We start from the raw sequence: 25,313 nt of genomic DNA on the forward strand, positions 1-25,313 counted from the left end.
ATGGTTCAGTGAGTGCCAATTCGTATATAAACAACTAGGGTCGCCTTCAACAATACCTGAAAGGAAGCCCTTGAATCTACGCATCAAATTAAATAAATTCTGTCATCAAACAACAATTATATTTTCAACAAGAAAATAACAATCAAAGTGTGCGGCACCTGAAAGGCCAAATTTAGCTCTGCGTGATACTGTTGTTATGTTGCATTAGAGAATTTCCTTGCCGAGAGTCTTGTTTTTGTCTTGCTCTGTCAGCTAGATCTCGGCTAGAAACGGGCTTGGTGGTCATATGGCTACCGCCTCTGCCTCATACGCAGGAGGTCGTGGGTTCAATCCCAGGCTCGTTCCATTCTCCTACTTTGTATCTTTTCATATATTTCTCATGTTCTAGCAATCGCTAGAACTGGAAATGGGCTTTCATACCATTTCTATCTTCTATCCCCCTAAAACTACAACTTGATTAGTTCTAGCAGGTAACTGTTAGAATTCGAAATGAGCGAATTAGAATACTACACCACCCTTTCATTACTATCACATTGGCAACCCGTTAACCAAGACGAACCTCTGCCATAAAACCCCTAACCCCCAGATTCCAATAAAATTCCGCAGGAACTCGTGGCGAGTGCAGAGGTGTTCTCGGCTTGCAGTGGGCGAGTGACTGCATCATCAATTCCTTCCCATCCCCGATGACCGTGAGGACGTGGCCAGCGCCGTTATCGACCTTCCAAAATACTAGAGCTCTCGGACTGTGCACATTGAGGTTGGAGTGCAAATCCCATGCTTCTATCCATTGGTTCCCTGTGCAATTGCGATTGTTCTGGTCGATCACGGAGTAGCAACTACGAAATGCACGGTCATCATGCTCATGCTCATGCTCATGCTCTGTCAGCTAGATCTCGGCTCAACTTGACACGCACATTATTTAAACCTGTTTCTCCCCAAAGGACAGTATTATACTCTACTTCGTAATTTTATATGCGTAGATGGAAGAGATGGGACCATTCTTAGCCGTCTTTCTGCAAGATGTTGTTGATCTAGTGGAAGTTGTGAACCTAGAAAAAATATGACATTTTGCAATGAAAACATTGTTTTCATAATGCATATTTTCGGAAGTTGTACGAAAGTTGTACGAAAGTTGTAAGCCGAATCAAAATGCTCAGTAAGCTTTATAATATTAAAATAGACTTTTTTTTCGCAAAGAAAGAGACTTTAAACTAATAAATAGAGAAACCAGTAGAGAAGAATGATTCCTCAATGTATGTGGAATATAGAATCCTAATAGAAAACGTAAAAATATTATTATTATTATTATTGTTTGTCTTTATTATCGAGACTTTCAGCCCGAGGCTGGCTCGTCTCGTGGTAAAAATATTATAATAAACATGTCAAACATTGCGAGTATTTTTAAATACTTTTAAAATCACCAATTTGATCATTCTTTAACGTGAGCCAACGCTCAATATCCTGGAAAAGACTATTAAGTAACCAAAAATATTTAAAATAATAATTACCAATTTTAAGAAGCCACCCAATAGGGTTCGAGTGGTTTTGCTGGAAGAAATCCCATTTCAGGCATCGACTTAAAAATTAATTATATTAATATTATTTTCCCAAGAGAGTAGTAGCGCCACCTGTCTTCCTATGAACAATTTAAAAAAAATATTAAATGTGGCTTAAAAATATATAAATATGTAACATAATTATTCACTTAATTAGCGCCCACGAAATATCTATCACTACTGTTTAATGCAGCACAAGCTATCACATAACTATTTGACAATGTTTGACATCTTTCTCCCTGTCTTCTTCTGTGTCGGTAAGAAAGCATCTTTCGCTACACATTGCTACTTATTTAATGTTTATTTTGTAATTACATAGTTATCAATTTCCAGGATTCTATACCAAACTACTATTTTTGCATTTGTATATCCAAGAAACTAGCTTAATGGTGTACTCTTATCTAATAAGACAATTTATTTTACCAGACCGAAAAATTACCCCGCCATATCGACATTGTAGCAGGGTTGGGAAAAATCAAATTACTTTTAAATTATCAGATGATAAAAACTCGCCAGCGATTAAGAATCGATTGAAAATCGTATCTTGATTTGAAGCACTTACTGTTACATATTGAACACTTTTTCCTTACTACCATGAAACCATAACGCCAAGATTGCGCGGCCGGTAATGAAAATTAAACAGTTCAGTGCGTGATCTCTCTTGTTTCGGACAGCAGAACGATCGCGCGGTTGGCCGAAGTATTGTGTTCTGCATTGCGCGGCCGGTAATGAAAATTAAACAGTTCAGTGTGTGATCTCTCTTGTTTCGGACAGCAGAACGATCGCGCGGTCGGCCGAAGTATTGTGTTCTGCATTGCGCGGCCGGTAATGAAAATTAAACAGTTCAGTGCGTGATCTCTCTTGTTTCGGACAGCTGAACGATCGCGCGGTCGGCCAAAATATTAGTGTTCTTTCCCATCCCATAGATCGCATCACTTACCAAAGTGAATCCAGATAAATTATCCTTTGTAACTAAAACGAAATCCTATCCCAAGACAATCGTGGAGATGCAGAGGTATACTCGGTCTCTAGTAGCAATGAGAGTCGGACTAACGATCCTTCCATTCCTATATGACCGTAAGGACGTGGCCGGCGCCGTTATTGACTTTAAATATTTGAGCTCCCGAAACGTGTACATTGAGAATGGGTAGCTAGCCCCAAGCCCCATTCATTGTGTTCTCTGTACAATTTCGCAGGTTCAGTCAATCACGGAGTAGCAACTACGAATTGTGCGGTCATAATGCTCATGCTCATGCTCATGCTCACTACCATGAAACCATAACGCCAAATAGCAGATATAACGGGACTGTTGACAATTAGCTGATCATAGTAAAGATTAATTTTTAAATGAAAATTCTGTGCTTATTATCGTTTGAGTACAGTATTTGAGAAGTTGTCGCCGGCGACAACTCGCCTACTGTTTTCACGTGAAAATTGCAATCATTATCGTCTGATTATGATTCAGCACAACACTGCATTGTCGTCAAACATCTAACCGCAATAGGCCGAGAAAGATTTACGAAGTAGATGTGCTTGTTCTGCGTCTCGAATGTCCCAAGAATTGTCGATTTCGACACGTCTCACGTGAAACGACCGTGTATTTTAGATGGGAGGTATCGACAATTGTCACTTCATTCGAAACGCCTTACCTCATACGAGAATAACCAGAAGAGTACTGTATCATCAAAAGCAAGACACTGTTGATACAATTCTAGTTATTTATGTGTGAATTGGCACTCACCAAACCTTCACACCTTCAAACTATAGAATGAAAACTTTCTAAAATGTGCCTAACCTTGTGTCCCGGTGTGCCACCCTCTCCCCTATACGCATCTTATTGAAAAATAATGTTTTTTTCTAAAGAAAACTCCATACTTGTGAAGTACCCCAATTCTTTGTTTATGATTTGGTACTCACGAAACTTTTTACTGCTTTATAGTATGAAATCTGTACTTTCAGAAGAGTTCTTGACATTGTGATTCGGTTTGCCACCTTCTCCCCTATACGCAATTGAAATCAATGTGAAATTGACTTTAAAAGTTCCTTAACTTTTAATATAGTTTTATATATCAAAACGCGTAGTTTTTTAGTTCTCACATTTTTGTAGAACAATGCAATGCTGAGTTATGTTTAGAAAAAAGGTTATACCAAAAATACTAAATTTGAGGGAGTTTCCATAAAAAACACTCATATCTCCGAAAGTATTCATCGTAGGAAAAAAGTTTCTATAGCAAAATGCCATATTTGTGGTAGATCTACTACTTTTCCGAAGAAACTTTTTTTATCACGTTTGTATAAAAAAATTAGATCTCCAACTTTTTCAATAGTAGGTACTATTGAAAAGTAAAATCCACTCAAATATGGGCAATATTTTTGTGATTTTTTTTTCTGTAGGCAATCATATCAGCCGTTTGGGCACGAAACAATTAAGTTCATCAAATCACGGGTTTCGACCATTGTGCTTTGCTGCTTATGCTGGTATCGAATCTGATCGGAAGGAAGTTTTAAACACGCAAAAACGAAATTATAAATGCAACGTTCGCGTTACAAAACCATTAATTGTAATTTGAAACTAAAACATAATATTGAACATAATTTGAAATGATTGCATTGAGTGACCCCAAAAACTAGGACAAGAGGCAAGACAATTTCCTTTACACGTAGACTAAAGAAAACAGGATCGTTTCATTAATTTGGACAATATTGCTTTCACAGACAAACAGACGTAACAGCTTGAACATTTTTGTGAAAAATCCATCGCCTAACTCCTCTACCACCATCTTGCGAGCATGTTAGACGAAACAATATTTCGTATGGCATTGTCACCAGAAGGCGCTTGAGGGAGATGTCAAATTCGAAGGATTACGACGCTACCGCCTCTAGTTGTGAAACGCGCACATAATCATATTCAAATTGATCGTTAAAGCACAGACAAACAGACATAACACATTGAACATTCACTCATCAAATTCAAGTACGAGACACTGAAGACGCCCTTACTGTTGAGGTCGAAATACGTATCTGTCAAGATACAATTAAGTGGTGGAATTCAATGGGTTTTGCTTGTTTTTTCACCATCATGTCTGGTTTGAAGGAATCGAAAATGTCACAATGGTTTGTTTTTGAGCCTCAAATAATTTGCCGGTATAAAATGAGAGATAAAATTAGAGAGCTACTTCCGAGTATCTATTATTTGAAAATGGTTTAGATTTCTTAGTCACGAACAAAAAACATACGCGTTCTTTACAGTCTACGTACTCTGTGTTTCGCCTTCAGCTTATTGAAGTCCTCATCTAGGGCTTCTTCCCCAGAAGCTTGTTCCATTCTTATTTCCATTTGAATTTTCTGTTCCTTTCTATTTTCCACTTCCTTTTCCATCAGGTAAATGATGAAAAAGGCAGTGGAGATGCTACCTTGGCCGACGTTCTGATACCTGCATCAGTTATTGATGGAAAAGGGCCTTTCGGAAATTAGTCAAACGGTTGATTACGGATGTAGTCCCCAAGGGAATCGTCTGTTAAAAGCTTGAGTATTAAACACTTTGACGCGGCGTATTTGAGAATATATCAAGGTTTTTTACACGGTTTGATTTTAGCCGATAAAGATCTTCAGCATCAATAGAACAATGAGTTAACCCCACCAAAAAGTTCAAGTGGTATTTGAAAAGCTGTAAAAGGAAATTAATCAACTACAACCGCGTAAAAAACCTTGATTGAATTTGTCGTTATTTCTTATAACGCAATTCTGGATTTCGGCGCCCCCTAAGGCCCGGCGCCCTTGGCGGGGGCCAACCTGGCCAACCATACGCTACGGCGCTGCTGCTACCCGTTTTGTGTTTTGTGTATCCGTTTTGTGTACTGTACTGTACCGTTTGTTTCCAAGATCCGAGAAGACACCCTGCGTCAGAGACAGATTGAATAATAGGGGTTTACCCCGCTAGGCATCAGTACGTTAGGCATAAGGACGTTATGCATAATAGACGTTAGGCATAAAATGATCCGAAGAACAGCCTATGATATAAAGAAGGCAGAATTATGCCAAACGTCCATTATGACTAACGTACATTATGCCTAATGTTCGTTATGCCTAATGTCCACTATACCTAACGTACTTATGCCTAATGTCGCGAACCCAAATAATAGACAAACTAGAAGTCCCTGCACATCGGAGCACTTATGAATAAAGCTTGGCGGCAGCTTATCCGAACCAGGGCCATTTGATGGATCAATAGAGCTCGAGGCGCTTACTATTTCTGCAGTAGAGAATATCGGGCGTGGGAAATTGATGTTGTATGATTGAAGGGAGTCTATAGCGCGCCGGCTGATGTTGGTGATGATTAAAGTGAGAGAATTTTTTTTTCATTTCGGTTTGCATCCCATACTTGTATATAAAATGGACCATTGGACAATTCCGCTGAGGTAAGCCGAACGTCCTGGTAGCGGTGTAGTCGTCAATGATCCATTTTATATTACTATTATAAATATCTTTAATTACGAGACTTTCTCGTACCATTATACATTCATTATTAGCTTCCTGATCGGAAAGCATGAGGATAAAGTCGATAAATGACTTTTTTTTATTCTTTATTATCGAGACTTTCAGCCCAAGGCTGGCTCGTCTCTTCGATAAATGACTGATTTTGGCGCTAAAACTTGAATGTTCACTACTTCTGGTCTTCTGGAGCAATTTGAAGGACCTGGGTCTGTCGTTGGTGGACGACCCAGTTGGTGATGACAAGAAGAACGCAAAGATTAAATCAGAAACTACGATACAATATCCAGTTCGACTGCATGCTGATGTTTCAACGGAACTATCAAATTTATACTTTAGGTTCTAATTCTATGATTAAATGTACGTCCAAGTTCGGAAGATTTTATAAGCATTACATATCATTGCATCATCATTGGGGGTCTCCAGGGCCTTGCGAGCAAAGATGCAAGATTGCCAATTCGGAGATGGCGAGTTCGATACTCAAGCATTCAGTACACTGTTTGCTTAATCGACAAATATTTGTCATAGCATGTTTTAACAAAATTTGACGTTTGCTGATTATTTGACATGTGCCAGTACACGATGAGCAAATATTTGAATATAACTTATTTGTCAAATATTACATTTAAAAATTTGGTTTTATTATTTGTCAAATGTTGTTCAAAAGACAGTACATTGTTTGGCGTCAAACTCTCATTAGACATTGATGTTTTGCTGTGTTTGTAATTCAATATGGAACAGATGGCATCTTCAGTTGCGGTCATTTTTGCCTGTATAGCTATTTGCTTATGAAGGATGAGGACGAATACCAACCATGCAGCAGAGTTTGGTTTCATGACGGGGTCGAGAAACAGACGCCGAATTGTTGCAAGAGCTACGCAGCAATCATCCTAAATTGTACAAGAACTTCGTCAGAATGTCCGCAGCCGATTTTGACTACCTTTTAAGTTAAGAAAATTATTTTGAGCTTTTTAGTGGAATGTCTTCACTTGTCATAAGACGAGTTTGTACAATCCCATTGAAATTCCACCACTTAATTGTATCTTGACAGATACGTATTTCGACCTCAACAGTAAGGCCGTCTTCAGTGTCTCGTACTTGTAGCGAGTCGAGTCAAGTACGAGACACTGAAGACGGCCTTACTGTTGTGGTCGAAATACGTATCTGTCAAGATACAATTAAGTGGTGGAATTTCAATGGGATTGTACAAACTCGTCTTATGACAAGTACCTTTTAAGTTCATTTAAGTTATCCATAAGCAGTAATCCATTATGATGGAACTTGAGGAACTTCTATAATCTCTGTTGAAAATGAGTGCTCTAGAATTTTACTGTTTTGTTATTGCATATTTATAAAACTCGCCACCCTATCAAGGAGGATTACATACGACTTTTTTCTCATGAACAGTTCTTTCTAATTTTATTTTTTAGTACATACCAGATCCGACGAGCTTCGTTTCGTCTAAAATTGATTCATTCTTTAATTAGTTCTGGTTCATTTGTAAGAGAGCCCCCCTTCCCATGAGGGAGAGAGATTTCAAACCGCAGAAACATATCTTCGCTTCCAAAACCTCCACATGCCAGATTTGGTTCCATTTACTTGATTAATTCTCGAGTTATGATGAAATTTGTGTTTTATTTGTATAAGAACCCCTCTTTCCAAAGAGGGAAGGGATCTCAAGCCATGTTAAGAACTTTCCCCGGCCCCAAAAACCTATGCATACAAATTTTCACGCCGGTCGGTTCAGTAGTTTCCGAGTCTATAAGGGTCAGACAGACAGAAATTCATATTTATGTATATAGATTTTATTACCCCATGTTTGGGATTCCCTTGTCCTATGTTCCTCTATGGTCGGTCAATGTTCCTCTGTTTTCCCCGAACATTTGGGTCCCCAGGTCCGATTACACCATATGAGTGGAATAATCTGTTTTTAAATCAAATTTCCAATGAAATATCAGTGGAACCGGATCTCTCAACGATTTGAAGAATCGTGAAACTCCCCCAACTGCATTGAGGATAATCCGCAAATATTAATCGTAGAAAATCCATAAATTTTTATTTTAGGATTTATGTACGCACTTAACCATCTACTATACCCGAACACACTTGAAACAAATAGGACAATGTTATTTTTCCTGATTTGTTTTGATAGATTCGTTCAAGTTTAAAATTATTTGTAAGTATTTGCAACTCAACATCGTTAAAGAGTTGCAAACATCATCAAATATTTGAAGTTTTGACAGTACACGATTTGTCATTTCTGCAAATATTTGTTTTGCGCAGTGTTGCAAATATTTGATAAACGAATATTTGACAAGTCAGTACACACAAAGCAAATATATTTGTTGAATTTTAGCAAATATTTGTCAATTAGACAAACAGTGTACTGAATGCTTCAGTTCGACCTAGGATGTTTTCTAATTGGAAACATACTCAGCTCCCTGGGCGTAGTGTATCCAGGCCGTTGTATTTGCCACACAAGATACATACTCACGCAATGGCGGGCAAAGAAAAACTTTCAATTAATAATTGAGGAAATACAAATAGAACAACATACAGTTGAAAAGCAGGCCAAGTTCCAGTTGGAATGTAGAGTCATAGAAGAAGAAGATCATTGTAAGATATTGTTGCCATCGTAATAATGATCATTTTTTCATTACACGTGGCTGTATTAAATGTTCTGAATCTTCTGCGATCCATCCAAATCATCATTACTACAATCTTCAAAAATATCATCCACTCGACACAACGTTCCAGACGCCGTGTTTACACGCGTTCTTCAATTACATTTTAACGCCTCTGCTAGATTCGTCGTTGTCGTTGCCGCTTGGCCTCTGACCGGCAGTAGTGGGAGGCCGAAATTTACGACTATCTGGATGGATTTTCTGCCATTGTCTTTGCGAGTTCTTTTCGGCTTTACATCACCAACTGTCGAACCCTTTTTTCTCGGGAAATTTTTGTCTCGCTGCTGTGCCCGGCCACCTTTGGCAGTTGAACCCTCGGGAGACGTATACATAAGTATACAGTAATTCGATCCCAAATATCATAACTTTTCCCGAAAATTGCCCTGTTTGGGAATGAGCCAAAGCGTAGGAAGGAACAAGAGCGAGTAAGGTCAGAGAGCATGAGAATTTTCGGATAAGTGGCAAGGCATGTTCTGTTCGCTACACTTCGGATGGTGTGGCCACATGAATGAATGACGGCAGCCTTTTTTCCGGTGGAATCTCGTCCGGATGAAAAATGGTGTTAACAGATTTCCACCGAAATGTGGCACGCTTCGACAATAATAATAAAAATTAATTATCGCTTTCTTTTCCACTATTTTCGGAAGTGTTGTACGGTGAAAGGCGTAGAACATTAAAGCGATTTATGCCGATTCATTAGAACGTCCAAATCCCACAGCTATTTGTGGCGATTTGTAAATATATGTTCGTACTAATTGAGGGAAGCAAAGTGGTACTCACGTCTGAAGCCAGGTGTTTCGGGACTTCGTTCCGGGCTGCATATCCGATCTCGATCCCGATCGCCTTCCTCGCTGGTTTGTCCTTCCATGGATTCATCTTTGGCTGGCGGTGATAGCGATGCGCATGCTGGGCTGGACGAGTCCGACGTCCGGAACGATTCCGAACCGGTACTACTACCGAACAGCAGCCCCTTTGAAAAGATATTCTGACATCACTTATCGTAAACTGCCTTTGGGCAGGCGGGTGCCGTCATTTAAATTCTTACTTGGTCGATGCCAAATCCGAGACATTTGGGCGGTGCGAAGGCGGACGGTAGCGGCAGGTTCGAAGGGAACGGTTTAACGAACGCTCCCCCGCCACCGAAGGGACTCGTTCCGTTGGCCGTCGATACGGCCGGGTTGAGCGGGTGCAGGAAATGGGGCTGGAAGCCGTGCAGCAGATGGGCTCCGTAGCCACTCATTAGCGAAAGATGGTGCAGGTCTTTGGCGTCCGGTAGCTTGAAGGATGTTATGATTGATTTGATAATTTGTGGAATGGATTAAGAGGGTGACGCATTTGACATTAGCTTTATGGTGGATAATGGAGAAAGTTATTGCATACACTTGCTGCATTCGAAAACAATTTATTCTTCTCTGTTCCAATGTTGTTGCATGGCTATGAATTTTTAGTGTGCCTCGTAATATATGACTTTTTTTTGTTTCCAGGATTATTCTTTGCGACGCTTGTAAAATATTATTCAAGCAATTAGCTGAAAGAATCCTAACCTATTCACTTTTATTTTTCTGTGAGACGAAGTAGAAGCATTTCGTCCGTGATCCGGATATCGCGATCAGCCCGACTGAACTTCACGTTTTTTTTACTTCAGAGTGATTTTTCTTAGGCTTAAAGTTCATCACTTACCGAACTTCACGCTCCACCACACTAATTAATTGCAGTTTTCTTTTTTCTCAGTTGTTTATAAGGACTTAAACTGGGTCGTTTGTTAAACAAACAAATGGGAGCTACTCGACTATGTATTTCAAGAATAATAGTTTGGATCACAAAACAATGAAAAATAGTAACTTACGTAAAAATATATTGATTTGATGTTATTTTGCAGCATCAAGTGTCTTTCATTTGATTTGAGTTTTGATTCCATGTGCTGTATTCGTAAACAACCGTGCATTTTTTTAAATTTTGCTTTCATTTTCATACTTCAAAATTGTACATCAAAATGAACGTTAGATTGACAAATTGTAGATTACCTGTTTTCGATTCTATAATACACTATAATAACAAAAAATAAAACATTAGTTTAAAATCAGCAAAAAACATTTTCATGTTAACTAATTATTATGAAAATCATTAATTTATTTTCAAATTAACATTTTCATGGTTGATCGAAAATTGCTATAAGAATACGATGCGTGAGAGCAGATTGATAATTTGTTGATTTGAGTTACCCAGGTTGATAACGTTTTGGTTTAGGTCTCGTTTTTAGGAAAAAAATCAACATATCATACAAAAGCAGGAAGTATTCATCAACCGATGATATTTAATACGTATCACTGTTATCAACATTTTAAAAGAGCGAAATCAATGTTAGTAAGCAAGCGCTAAATTGGAATCCGACTGAATATCAAAGTAGAGGTAGACCCAGAGCTTCATGGGCCAGGGCTGATAAAAGTCCTTCTCGTCGTATGAAGAAAGCGAAAAAATAGAGTCTGGAGTTGTGTTGTAACACCTATTCGCTTTCTTCGCGCCGCATGCCTTCCACGAAGATAGTCGCGCAGTTATGACTTCTTCACCTATGATTGCATGACATTATAGACGGAATAGTTAGAAACATAATGGCGCGACGTCTTAAATAAACAATCTACCATTTGTATAAATCTTTGGTAACATAACATTTATAACATCTTCATACGTTACCTCAAAATCATTATTACAAAGGATTAATAGAAATCTTCGCATGGCAGCTACCACTTGAAGAATTGTCTATTGTCAGTCCTGCTCATGGCGGTGAAGCCTCAACAAAGCAAGGGAGAATAACGATTAAAATTTGGCCTGGGTTGATGTGGCCTCTTGAAACCACGCGGATATTTTTTAAAGACTTTAAATCTCCCTTGCCCAAGTGGTCTATCTTGGTCTTTTGCAAAACTATTCCCAATATTATCAAGTGTTTTTTTTTCACCCTGAAACGGAGGAATTAAATGGGATTGTGCAAACTCGTCTTAAGACAAGTAAAGACAGTCCACTAAAAGCTGAAAGTAATTTTCTTTTCTAAAATTTGTTTGCCATACTTTGATGCATATGGATTCCATAACAAATAATGGGATTCCGAATCTGTTTCAGGAATCCGAAATATATATCCGAGTTTCCTAAGAGCATCGTAGAACCTCCCTAGGCTCAGAAGATGGTCGGGGTTCTGCTATCATCTAATCATCCAGATTTTTCATTCACTGAATTCGGTCAAAAACTGCCGAATGGCTTCCCAGTTCACAAGATGTAAACTTTTTGTATTATTTTATGAGATCGTTCAAGTTGTCGAGACAGAAACAAGCATATAGTGTCTACTTTAGCTAAATTCAAAGCCGTAGTCGTATGCGCGTGTCGCTTGCAATAACCAATAACAATAACCATTAGAATACGAATAATGGTTTTGAAATAATCGAATATCATAAATAATACTTGAATCATTGTCTAATTCAGCAGCCTAGGAATCTCATAAGATAAATCACTCCGAACTTTCACGGATCTTATTTAGACTCTGAACTGCTTCTATGATGTTTATTATGTTAAACACTTCCACTGGAAAGAATGTTTATAACATCTAACATCAAAGAGCAACTTTGATAAAGAGTTGTCTTATCGAGATTTGTGAATTATAAACTGCTTTACATTTCTGGTTAAACTAAAAAGGGAACTAAAAAATAAATACGAACACATTCAAAACATCTCAAACTGTTTTTTTTTTTCAAGAAATGGTCGTGAGAGTCAGGAAATTTCATTTTCTGAATTGAGTCACCACCCTGCAAAACTGTTGTTCCAGGATTCTATGCATTTTGTTTACTAAAGTCTAGCAGTTCTAGCGCTCAATTATTTTTTGTGCTATCGAAACTACTAAGTCATAGAATACGCTCATATTATTTGTTGTACTATGTCTCTGCTATAGAGTATTGTTCTTTTCACAGTTTTATGTTTTTAGTTCAAGAATGCCGATGAAATAATAGAAATATCGAGGATTCCGTATATACGAAAAAACGTTTTATTTTTTGTATAGAACCTCTAGTATGTTTGTAAAAATCGTCATAGAGCTTGCTGACGTCGAATCATCTTTCTCTTTCAAGCGCATAACAAATATGGGATTTGTTTCCATCGGGAAACGTTTCCCGCTTAAATCAAATCCTATCCTGAAAGAGAAAGATGATAAGACGTTAGCAAGCCCTATGACGATTCATACAAACATTTAAGAGGTTTTTTTTTGTGGATTTTTCCGTAGTGCGCATCGCAACGATCAAAAGAAGCACGATCCTCCTCAGCAAACAAAAGCCACCAGGCATGCATTGTGCTGAGTAGACTTCGGATCGTGTTATCGCTCATCAACTGAAACACATTGAGTGACGCGTCGAATTGTTTGTGTTTTTAAAATAACATCGTGCAGATGAAAACGTTTGTTCGCTCACAAAGGTAGCTTCCCATATATCATCTTCCCAACTAACCAATTATGCCTTTCCCGTGGCGCTCACGGAAATGCAGAGGATTCCTCGGTATCGTGTAGCAATGAGTGTCGATCTAATTTCTCTCTTCTAATTGCAAATTATGTCCCGTATTCTGTTCAACAGATTGAGACCGCTTGAAGAGTCCTTCGTCGGCGAATACCAAGCAGGTTTTTGTGAGGGCCGATCAAAATTCCGATCAAAATTCCGGGAGTACAACTTGCAGACACATCATCTGTTTATTGATTTCAAGGCGGCGTACGAGACAGTGAAACGGAATGAATTATGGCAAATTATGCTTGAACATGGTTTTCCGGCGAAACTGATACGGCTGATTCGTATAACGTTGGACGGATCGAAATCAAGTGTAAGGGTTGCGGATGAAATATCGACGTCATTTGTTACCTTAGATGGATTAAAGCAGGGTGATGCACTCTTGAACCTACTGTTCAATATAGCGCTCGAGGGAGCGATTAGGAGAGCTGGTGTGCAAAGAAGCGGTACCATTATCACAAAATCGCATATGCTCCTGGGATTTGCGGACGATATCGATATTATCGGAATTGATCGCCGTGCCGTGGTAGAGGCTTTTGCGCCATTTAAGAGGGAGACAGCGAGGATTGGACTCACGATCAATACCAGCAAAACGAAGTACATGGTCGCTGGCAATCAACGTGGGTTCATTAGTGGTGGTGGTAGCGAAATGGTGCTGGATGGTGAAAAATTTGAAGTGGTAGAAAATTGTGTATCTTGAAACATTGGTGACGTGCGATAATGATATTACCCGCGAGGTGAAAAGGCGTATTGCAGCTGCAAATAGGGCTTATTACGGACTTCGTAACCAGCTTAAGTCCCGTAGTCTGCAAACGAAAACAAAACTCGCGCTGTATACTACTCTGATTCTTCCGGTGGCTTTATACGGCCATGAGACATGGACGTTAAAGGAGGCTGATCGGAGAGCTCTCGGAGTGTTTGAACGTAAGGTGCTGTGGACAATACTCGGCGGTAAACAGGAGAACGGTATCTGGCGGCGTCGCATAAATCACGAATTGTACCAGGTGTATAAAGGGCTGGATATTATTAAGCTTATACAACACGGCAGACTACGGTGGGCTGGTCACGTTGTTCGTATGCCGGAAGAACGTCAAGCGAAGATAATATTTAGTAGAGAACCTGAAAGAGGCCGCAGGCTTCGTGGAAGGCCGCGTACACGATGGCTTTTTGCAGTTGAAGAGGACCTGAGGGCGCTCAATGTTCAGGGCGACTGGAAGCGATTGGCCCAGGATCGAGTCCAGTGGAGAAGGATACTCCGTTCGGCGTAGGTTCATCGAAGAGCTGTAGCCCATCAAGTATCAAGTAAGTAATTGCAAATTGATTGTGAGGACGTGGCCAGCATCGTTATCCTCGGAAGACTTTTCAACTGGGGAGCTGTACATTAGACCTCTTCATGTTTTCAAAAAGTATCAAGAATTCAACCGGTCAGCCCAGGATCACAATTCTTATGACAAAATAAGTCTCCTGTCAAATTTTCAGCTACTTCGGACTAAATTGACTTGAGCCACCTCGAAATTTTATCCGAATTAGCTGAAAATTTGACAGGAGACTTATTTTAGCATAAGAATTGTGATTCTGGGCTGACCGGTTGAATTTCTGATACTTTTTGAAAACATGAAGAGGTCTACTGTACATGTTTGTTGTTTCTCTGCCAAACACGACTAACAAATACGGTAAGTACAGTCAAATCAAGTATGCTAAGTTTTCAAAACTGTTGAAATTTTATATCAAATATTTGCTTACACCTCCATGTCTATAGTTTAGTGTTCTTACTTTAGTTCCACTCACAATTCTTGTCTTGAAAGCAATGATTCGATTTTTAAATCCTCAAGTATATTTAAAAAATTTGATTACATAATAGGGTAGCTAATCATGGTTTAAACTAGTGAAAATAATTCGAAATTGCTATCTCATTACCAGGAAGTTAATATAAAATAGTATAAATAACATATTTAGGTATACTGGGAGAGATATCTTTCATTTAAACACAGATAAATATATGTTGTGATTTTAAATGTATTTTTTATTTAAATCAAAATAAATTTAAACTCTGCTTGCTTGTAAAATTAGGTTAAATTTAATTGAATATAGAATTTTTATTCGTTTGGTGGCATCAGCTGAAGTTTTTCACGTCGTTGAATTTCCAAAACTATTTGTTGTGTACATTCAAGTAATAAAATTAAGCCGTATTAAAACGTCCTAAATTTGCACCAGATTTCCCCCATTAGTGGCACAATTTCAAAAAGCTTGTAAACGACGCATTTTATGGAATAGGAGTGAGGTCAATATATCAATAGAATGGCTTTTCGCCTTTCTCGTACAGTGCTAACGAGTATTTCGCATCCAGCTCTTGAACAGAAAAATGAAAAACATGTATGTTGTATGTTATTTGTAATACATGTAAGGTACACTGGGGGAAGTGGAAAAAGAAAAATCGATAGTGCATGTTTGAATTAGTGTAAAACCAATTTAAGTGATCTAAATGCATTTAATCAAAATCGACTATCAAAAACAGTCAATTTTGCACCAACTGTGCGGTAATTCATACCATTTCGGTCGCTTGAAATTTATGGAAATAGATTTAAAAATTAGGAGTTCAGAAAAATATATGAAGCTCGTTTAGTGGAATGTATTAAACCGTCTAAGACCGTCTAAGTCTTTGTCCGCAAAAGAAAATTGCAATCTTCCGCTGTTGATTGTTATGAATATAAATGAATGTGAATTAGGGAATATATTCACCTATCAGTGCTATTTTTATCTTTCTTATAAATTTTTTTCATATGTAAAACAAAAATGGTACGCATTACTGAACGGCGCCAGCTTAGTAAAGATCAGTCGCTTTAAGGTCACTCCTGACGATAGATGGTGATTTATCCGTTTCCTTATATATATATTAGTCCAATCACCACTGAAATCACAATGATAACAAAGAAGGAACATATTAAGATTCACAGCTATCGAAATAAGCCCTGGAGGGAAGGAAAAATTAGCGTGATTAGAGCATTATCCACTTCCCCCGCAGTGTTTGTTATCTGGGGTAAGCGTAAAATCTTTGAATTATTTGCTTTCATGGTACAAACCACTACAAATTGAATGAGATTAGTTTAATTGTATTACAATGGTCACCTGTGATATAAATTCGCTTGAAAAAGGAACAATTGGTGCAAATAAGAATTGATTTTATGAATGCAAAAATCAACTTTTCGCGAAACCTAAAATGGCAGTTCAAGCGATAACCGTGATAGTGTATGTATTAAACAAATTTCAACATAGTATTAGTGTAAGCATCAAAGTATATTCTGGCACAATGTTATGATGTGGTAAAAATTGTAAAGTATGTACAATTTAAATTTTTTGAGCCGATTTTTACACTTACCCCCTTTTTCCATTTCCCCCAGTGTACCTTATATGTATATGTTACTTATTCAGATTACGGCAGTATAGGCAGTAGAGTTTTTTTTGCTTGTGTTTAATTTAATTATAAACATTACATATAAAAAACCCTGTTTTAAACAATAACTTTTCTATTTACATGGCTTTGCTATAACCGAATTTTCCCGTCGAATGCAACTTGTTGTGCATAAATCGGTAAATGCTTAGTTCTAAAAAGTGTGTATCCTATGGCAAGACAGGGCTAAAACAAAAGTAAATGAAGGAACTTTATCATTTCAATCAATTAGCCTGCATAAAAACGTCGTTAAAATAAGATAAATGACAACTACAGCGATACTGATCAATTTGTCAACAAAACGAGGTGCCCAAAACCGAACCAATAAGAGTGCCCACAATCGAATTATGCAGCCTATTTGGAACGTAATGAAGATTTTTTTGCTATCATTCAGGGTGGCAAGATACAAGACCACTTAAAGGTCACGTTTGCGGAAAAGTCATGTAGGGTTTATCACGCCTATTCTTTTTTGCAAATTTCATATCAATTTGTCCATTTCGAAACTTGCGCTATGCATATGCACAGCCAAGATACCTACGTATTTAACAAAAACTTCATGATTCTAAATCAAGGATCACCAAAGTGCAACCGCTAACGACTGCCACGTAACAGTAAAAATGGTACGCATTACTGAACGACGTTACCTTAGTAAAGATCAGTCGCTTTAAGCTCCAGAGTTCTGGTAATGGTGGGGCACCAGCAGCCATAACTACAATTGGAGTGGTTTATTAGTTAAGCGATTAACACAATAATTCTAAAACTATGAAGGTTTGATAAGATTGAATGTATAAAATCGTTTTTGGCTTACTACATGCAGGTCTGTCCATTCGACATTTCGATTGTATTATATCGTCTAGAGCAGCTGTGCGACGCTCAACCAAGTGGCCCACGGCTCCCTGAATTTGTCATGTTGAAAACAAGAACAAACATAGGTTCTTAGATTATTTTACTAAAATATATTTTATTCTTATATTTATTCGATATACGATACGATGTCCTCAATGATAAATCCGTTTCTTGCTTTGGACTTTATCTGGAGATGTATTTAAAATCTACTATTGCATAGTTATGTAGAGAAAAAAAGGGTCTTAGCATCTAAAAAGCTGGCTCAATTTTTTTACAGAATAATTCCACATGCCCAAATATTCAATCTGAATTTCATCTGGAAGGCTAACCAATGTAAACGAAAGCGAATTGCGAACTAATGAAGCATCATCTTGAACAAGCTCAGGAACATATATATTAGAGTGGGGCGTCATGGTCATTTTTTCAAATCAATGGTTTTTCGAAGCCATTCTGGGTCCTGAACAACTGTGCAGAATTTGGGACCGATTGGTTGCTTCCTCGCTTTCCGCATCGCGTTTGAAGTTTGTATGGAAATTAGTATGGGAGAACGTATATTTTTGCATTTCTACTACCAGAGGTTTCAGTTCATCGTAAACCAAGTAGCACATTGCGTTAAAGTATAACCCAAAGGATGCCGAAAAACTTTGCTGAAGAAGGCACGTTGCTGTAACGTCCACGAAAAAAGTTATAACGCTTCGAACATTGAGTGTTCAAACCATATGCAAAAGATCGTTTATTCTGCCAGCACTGCCGTACTACGTAGACCAATAATTCAACTGAGTGTTATTCCGAAATAATTCATCTAATAGGGCTTTATAGCTAATGGGAGCTATCCGGAGTTATTTCACGAAGAAAAAAATCCAACAAGAAGGATGATAGGTTTTGCCCTTCGATAACCATAGGTTGTCCGGTAGTGCTGGCAGAAACATTGATTTCTTGCATATGGTTTGAACAATCAATCTTCGAAACGTAATAAAATTTTTTGTAGACCTTCCAGCTACGTACCTTCTTCGGCATCTTCCAGACTATATGCTAACGTATTGAGTCACGTGATTGATGATAAATTGAAGCCGCTAATAGCAAAAAGGTAAAAAAGTACGTTTTCCCATACTAATCTCCATGTAAATTTAAAACGCGATGCGGCATGCGAGGTTGCAACCAATCGAGCCCATATTTTGCACAGTTGATTGGGGTACCAAAACGATTTAGAAAAACCTTGATCTCACTTGATCGGACGAAGTTTGCGTTTTTCCATACAACTGCGCCCCACTCTAATATATATCAAGCTATTGCTCCAATGAGTCAAGATGAGCCCTGAGTTACAATTTGAGATCTGCATCTAATTTAGTTGATCCTTTCTCAATCAAGCTGCACAGTTCATCAAACATTAGCATATTTCCGACATTAACTTTGCGTCGCCGGGTTTTTACCGTTGCAGCGAAGGCCTGCAAATTGTCTCTGATTTGAATCTGATTGGTTTGCATTGACGGCGAATGTGAGCAGTTAGTGGAAGAGAAGAATGCAGGATGGGCGAGATTGCTGCAACACCGCACAAGGGTGAACGAGGCACGATATAAACGGGCGCGAACCAGACAAAATTCGATCTTCCGGAGGAAAAGTTCCAGCAGGAAGATCGAGACCGTTAAGAGACGGAGCAATTGTACCGCGCTAATAATACACGAAAGTTCTATGAGAAGTTAAACCGTTCACGTAAGGGCCACGTGCCACAGCCTGATATGTGTAAGGACATAAACGGGAACCTACTTACGACTGAGTGTGATGTGATCCAAAGGTGGCGGCAGTATAACGAAGAATACCTGAATGGCGATGTGGCAGACGAAGGTATGGTAATGAACCTCGTTCTCCCAGGTCGCGGGACATAATTGTACCGAATTCGGATCTCCAGGAAATCCAGGAGCAGATTGGCCGGCTGAAGAACAACAAAGCCCCTGGGGTTAACCATCTACCAGGAAAGCTATTAAAACACGAACATGGATTTCCGAATAAACTTATACGGTTGATCAAAGCGACGATGGATCGGGTGATGTGCGTAGTTCGAGTTTCAGGGGCATTTTCGAGTCCCTTCGAAACGCGCAGAGGGTTACGGCAAGGTGAAGGTCTTTCGTGCTGTTCAACATCGCTTTGGAAGGGGTAATATGAAGAGCAGGGAGTAACACGAGTGGTACAATTTTCAATTAGTCCGTCCAGCTATTTGGCTTCACCGACGACATTGATATTATGGCACGTAACTTTGAGAAGATAAAGGAAGCCTACATCAGACTGATGACTGCCGAAAATGACACCAACAGAGAAATTCGGAGACGCATAGTGGCTGTAAATCGTACGTATTTTGGACTCCGCATGAATAGAATAGAGGTCGAATAGAGTTCGCTGCCTTACCAAACTGACTATCTACATACCGGTAGTCCTCTACAGACACGAGACCTAGACGATGCTCGTGGAGGACCAACGCGCACTTGGAGTTTTCGAAAGAAAAGTGCTGCGTACCATCTATGGTGGGGTACAGATGGCGGATGGTACGTGGAGGAGGCGAATGAATCACGAGTTGCATGAGCTGCTGGGAGAACCATCCATCGTTTGGGCTGGTGGGCTGGGCACGTAGCCAGAATGTCGAATAGTAACCCAGTGAAAATGGTTCTCGACAACGATTCGACGCGCAGAAGAAGGCGAGGTGCGCAGCGGGCAAGGTGGATTGATCAGATGGAAGATGACTTGCGAACCCTCCGCAGACTGCGTGGTTGGCGACGTGTAGCCATGGACCGAGCTGATTGGAGAAGACTCTTATGTACTGCACAGGCCACTTCGGCCATAGTATGATTAAATAAATAAATAATGGTTTGTAGTGACTGTAACTTCAAGTTCAGCGTTTTTATTTGGTCAAAAATGTCGGTTGGCTAAGTGCGACATTTCTGCCATCCAAGGCAAGCAAATCATTCTTACCTTGACTTTTAAAGAAAAGTTTAATCCCTCAGTTTGAAAATGCGGTTAAGAACATTGCCATTTGTTTGATAACCATAGTACGACAGAGTAGAGAAGATGGACCTAATGATCTCCATGCATTTCTGTTAGCGTCTTGCAATTAAGGGCATCAAATTAAAATGAATCAAATCAAATGGGCAAAAGGGCATCAGTTTCAATGTATGTATTGTAGCTATGATGTAGTTGCTTTTGGTTGGAGTTTTCAAATCACTACAGAAAAAGAAAACTCTTCTTTCAAATCTTCTGATTTTGAGTGAATAATAAATTGATAGTTGTGCACATAAAATAATATCATTATACCAAGAAAAGGTGGTTAAACCTCCAAACAGGTGAATTTTTTGCAAAGGTTTCACGCCCCCCCAGTGGGTCGCGGACCACTGGTTGGGAAACCCTGGTCTAGAGTAATTTACTGGGGAGTATCCAGAATTTCTTTGAAATATCTCTCTAGAAACATCTTGGGTTTTTTTTTAATTTTTTGAGAATTTTCTTCAGGAGCCCTTGAAAACAAAATGAAAATTTTGCAAAATTGAACTCGCATTTCATCCAGAAATACCAACGGGAAATCCTTCAATTTTTTCGTAAATACTTCAAGGAGTTCTTTAGTAAATACATCCGTTTTTTTTTTTTTGGAAATTTATACAGGAATTCTGTCAGGAATTCTTTCAGAAATTACTTCGGATATTATGTCTGGAATTCCTGGAAATGAAAAGAAAAACCCTCTAGATATTCTAAAAAAAAGACAGGATCACCGTCTTCTACCAGAGCCAGAGAGCGCACAGACTAAACACTTAACATCTATCATGAAACAACGGACATGACATTTACACAACAACCAGGAATCGATCCCACACTCCACAGCACATGCGTCTAGACGATTGACGTCGCTAACCGCACTCCTACAGACATTCCTGTGTAAATTATTTTCCCTGAGAAATCCGTTCTTTCGGAAATTTCTCTAGTAATTTCTTCAGGATTTCCTTAAAAAAATCTAGGAATGGCCAAATAAAGTCCTTAACAAATTTCAATAAGAGATTCTGAAGAAATTTCTCAAATTCTCAAATTTCTCCAGTACTTCTCAGGAGTTCCTTCAAATACGCCTTCAAGGAATTCTTTCAACAGCTAATTTAGAAACTCCATCGAAAACTCCCCTAAGAATTCCCTAAATATTTTTTCATGAGTTCCTTTGGAAACTTCTTCATGAATTCCCCCCAAAATTTTTTTTAACAGAAACTTCGAAAGAAAATCTAAATGATCTTTCCAAAGTTATTTAGGAATTGTTGAAGACATTTGTGAAGGTGAGCCTGAAGAGATCTTCAAATGAAATCTTAAAGGCTTCCCAAAGCAATTACTATTGGAAGTCCCGAACCGAAGAAACACAGGAATTAAAAATAAGACAGAGAAATTTCGGCGTATGTATTCAGTGTACAAGCCCACCAGAAACTAATTATATCCTTCATGTGAGCCGAGTTGATTGACACCTTGTCTGTGGCTCATTGCTCTCTGGCATTAACATGTGTATTATCGATTCCTAATTTTAACCAAAGAATAAACGAACACTTTTTCTGATTTCCCTGATAACTATTAACCCTATAAGGCTATTATTGATAGCTTAACCGGAAATACATGTTCCTTTGTCATACCTATCGCAAGACGAAGACAATTGTTATTCACCGAACACGGCGAAAAATTGTCCAAATAGCTTCAACTTGTTGTAGTAGAAGAAAAAGTCTATGAAAAGATATTTTTCCCTAACTTACGCCACTATTATCTGAGAGAGAATTATGTTGAAGATGTATGCACAGCAGCTAAAATTCTAGAGGGTTAGTTCCGTTCTAGTAAGGGGTAAAGCCCCCCCTAGCCTCCCTGTAGTTACCCCAGCATTTATCTTCCTATTTGTTCATTACTGTTAATTACAGCTAATCAAGGTTTCCTGACGAGCTAAGTCGGAATTGTCTGATCGTAAATATCACTTTCTATAGCGCCCACAATAGCCTAAATGTCCAATATCTGATTTTCAGGAATCGAGCAATACGAGAGGACCCCTGGTGATCCTGTATGATCATTTTGATAAAGCACTCAAAGCTCTAGCTGCTTCTTCAGCAGTATACAGAGAACTAGGCTCATAGAACTTGAAGAAGGCACAATGAAAAACGTGGAATACTTCGAAACAGAGACGAGGCAGGCCTGGTCTGAAAGTCTCTATAATAAAGACTAAAAAAATTACTTCGAAACCAGTGGAGTTATCAGTTTTTATCCCATGTGAGAAAAAGTATTTCTTCTCGCTGGCTTCTTACTTGCAATTAATGGAGGTTTGACCTCGGGGTAAGCCTGGTTCCATGAAGCTACTGCTTCATAGGCAAATCAAAACCTGCAGAGGAGCTGTAGAAGTCTAAGAAGGTATCGCGATTGGTTCAAACCAAAGAATGACTTACTTCAGGCAGCATAAGTGGTAGCCACTTCAAACGGTTTCAATAACCAAAGGATTAAGAACCATAGAACGGATGAGGAACCAGAGCAACCGTAGATAAATTTTCCAAAGTATCTGGAAATGGTTCTCGCAGATAAGCTGCGGTTGGCCCTGAAACTGATGCAGCGCAACCATCCGCAAGCTGTCTTAGCGTACAATTTTGTTTGCAAAGTAGGAGGCTTGAACATGGGGGAAAGGTTTGTAGCCAATTCGTGAAGTTGCTGTAATGCCGATTTGCTTCGAGAAAAACTCTGTATATGAATCTGTGATAATTGTAAAAAAAATGGGTTGTTTAGCTAAAAAAATATGAGGTTTTTTTTATAGTTTAACATAAAGAGCATGCATTTGTAAACCTTTTTTTACATTTTTGTACAGCAAACAAAAAGCCATTTCAATTGATAGAATGACAGTTGGCCCATGCAGCATAAGAACAAATTTTTAGTGCCATAGACATTCAAAATGTAAATTAAAAATAGTTCCGGGGCACCAAGGATTCTGAAAAACTGAAGTTTGGCTCAGTTTTTCCTGCACAGTATTTTCACAGTATGTAAAAACATCGATACCCCTAAACAACCCAATTGCTTGAAATCAGTAAAAATCCACACGCGCGGAGTTTGTCTGACTATACATCGCATCGACGCAAATTGAATCAAAAGATCCCTAAATGCATATTCAAAATGACATTAGTATTCGTATTATTGTCGAAAAATAGGGACCTTGGTTCTATTTTTACGATTAAAATAATAGCACAGGTTTTCGTTGAACAGAGATAACTTATTAGACTCACTTTAAGATCTATAATCAACCCATCGTGAAGCAGTTCTTAATGAACACTCAAATATCCTACAGTCTTTTTGTTAAATCCTTCAATTGATAATAGTCAATCGATCATTAAGTAGTAAAATGTATTAAATAGTTGATCTTGGAAGATATTTATGCTGATGAAGTCTTACTTAACTGTTTTTATAGGTTCACTATAGCTCACCGCACTAAAAGTAGCTCCATAACCACCATAAAGCAGATGTTTAAAGACTGGCTATTCCAATAGCTATCAATCAAATTTAACATACATGAGAATTGAATGGTCTTTGAATTCGAAGTGCGTCACTTAATCCATTCGCTGCTTGGGAGAACACGACTAGTGCTGGCGAAGACATGTGCGAAGATCCATAGCTGGGATTATCCATTGCACGGTCACAGCTGATTGCACCACACAAATCAATAACAAACAACGGCTAACAGTGTCATTAGCATGTGTCAACATTTATGCACTAAAAAGCTCTATCACAGTTACTCTGTGCGATGTCTGAGCACAGGAGTTTCGCAACTTTTCTGTTGAAATCACAATCCCTTGCGATGTGTATCAAACGGAGGAGTGGGTGCGCTAATCGTAAACAATACACTGAGGTACACTAATAAGCTCGATGGATTGTACAACACGCTCGGTATCACACACTTTTCTACATCATCCCACAGACTGGTCTATCACCACTATCCACTGTACGTCACCGGATATCACTCCACTAGCTCGCATATGAACTGCAACTAAATCTAATGTTACTCACTGAACTGCAGTTCGGTGGGCAGTTGCCCAAGGTAGTCATTTAAAATGTTCACTAAACGGAGAGCTTCACACTAAGCACACTCACACTCCCGAAGATGAGATGCGATGGCTCCCCCGGTAGTCCAGTGTCAGCGTGGGAGCTCCCCAGTGCAGAGGGGGAAAGTGGGGTACGAAGGCTGAGGAAAGTGGAGCGGGCGGGCTGGTATCACACACTTAGCACAGGGGGTGGGGTCGGCACGAAAGTAGAGCAAACGTTGTGTTGTCGTCACAATTAACTAACTCGCGGCGGCGGCAATGGCAAACGGCGGGCAAAAACGAAAATCACGTCCTTCCGCAACTGACACCTGAGATGTACTGAAGTTGTAACGCAGATGCATGCTATCAATCCTCGCAATGGTAATGGGCCGCACAGTACGCCTGAGCGCAAGTGGCCAGAGCGAGACGGAGGTATTGTACAATTCGTCTTGCGGAATGAGGTAACATGGCAAATGAAGGCTGGGTTTGGCAGACAACGAGGCTTGGATGTCTGCCGCAGTTGATGCAAACCCGTTCTGCTGCCGAGTTCATATTCCAACAGACTCTTCCTCTCTCACGTTATCTACAGCAAAGCGTGTGCGGTCTGCACGCTGGTTGGTGAGTTTCCCCCGAGAGAGCATCAGCTTGCTCACAAGCTCTCTCGCAAGGGTCTTTATGTACAGGCGACATATAGCGGAAAAATCAATGGC

The 25,313-nt window shown here is 39.1% G+C and overlaps 1 protein-coding gene across 5 annotated transcripts in view; it reads right to left on the bottom strand.

The window, feature by feature from the left end:
* Positions 1-25,001, bottom strand: part of LOC134223805 (protein Teyrha-meyrha) — a 105,506-nt gene extending 80,505 nt beyond the window's left edge. Inside the window, exons 1-3 of one of the 5 annotated variants that reach the window (XR_009982726.1) lie at positions 24,095-24,997; positions 9,777-10,007; positions 9,512-9,716 (exon numbers count right to left, since the gene is read on the bottom strand). Coding sequence is in view for 4 of the 5 variants with exons in the window: in XM_062703010.1 (XP_062558994.1) it covers positions 9,512-9,716; positions 9,777-10,007; positions 24,095-24,211 (553 nt within the window). In the remaining variant the exon portion in view is untranslated. Of the gene's footprint in view, positions 1-9,511; positions 9,717-9,776; positions 10,008-24,094 lie in introns of all 5 variants that reach the window. The other 4 variants (XM_062703010.1, XM_062703011.1, XM_062703009.1 and 1 more) reach the window with 4 other exon arrangements.
* Positions 25,002-25,313: the final 312 nt, after the last annotated feature.

The sequence above is a fragment of the Armigeres subalbatus genome, chromosome 3 (assembly GCF_024139115.2).
Source record: "Armigeres subalbatus isolate Guangzhou_Male chromosome 3, GZ_Asu_2, whole genome shotgun sequence".
Taxonomy (NCBI): domain Eukaryota; kingdom Metazoa; phylum Arthropoda; class Insecta; order Diptera; family Culicidae; genus Armigeres; species Armigeres subalbatus.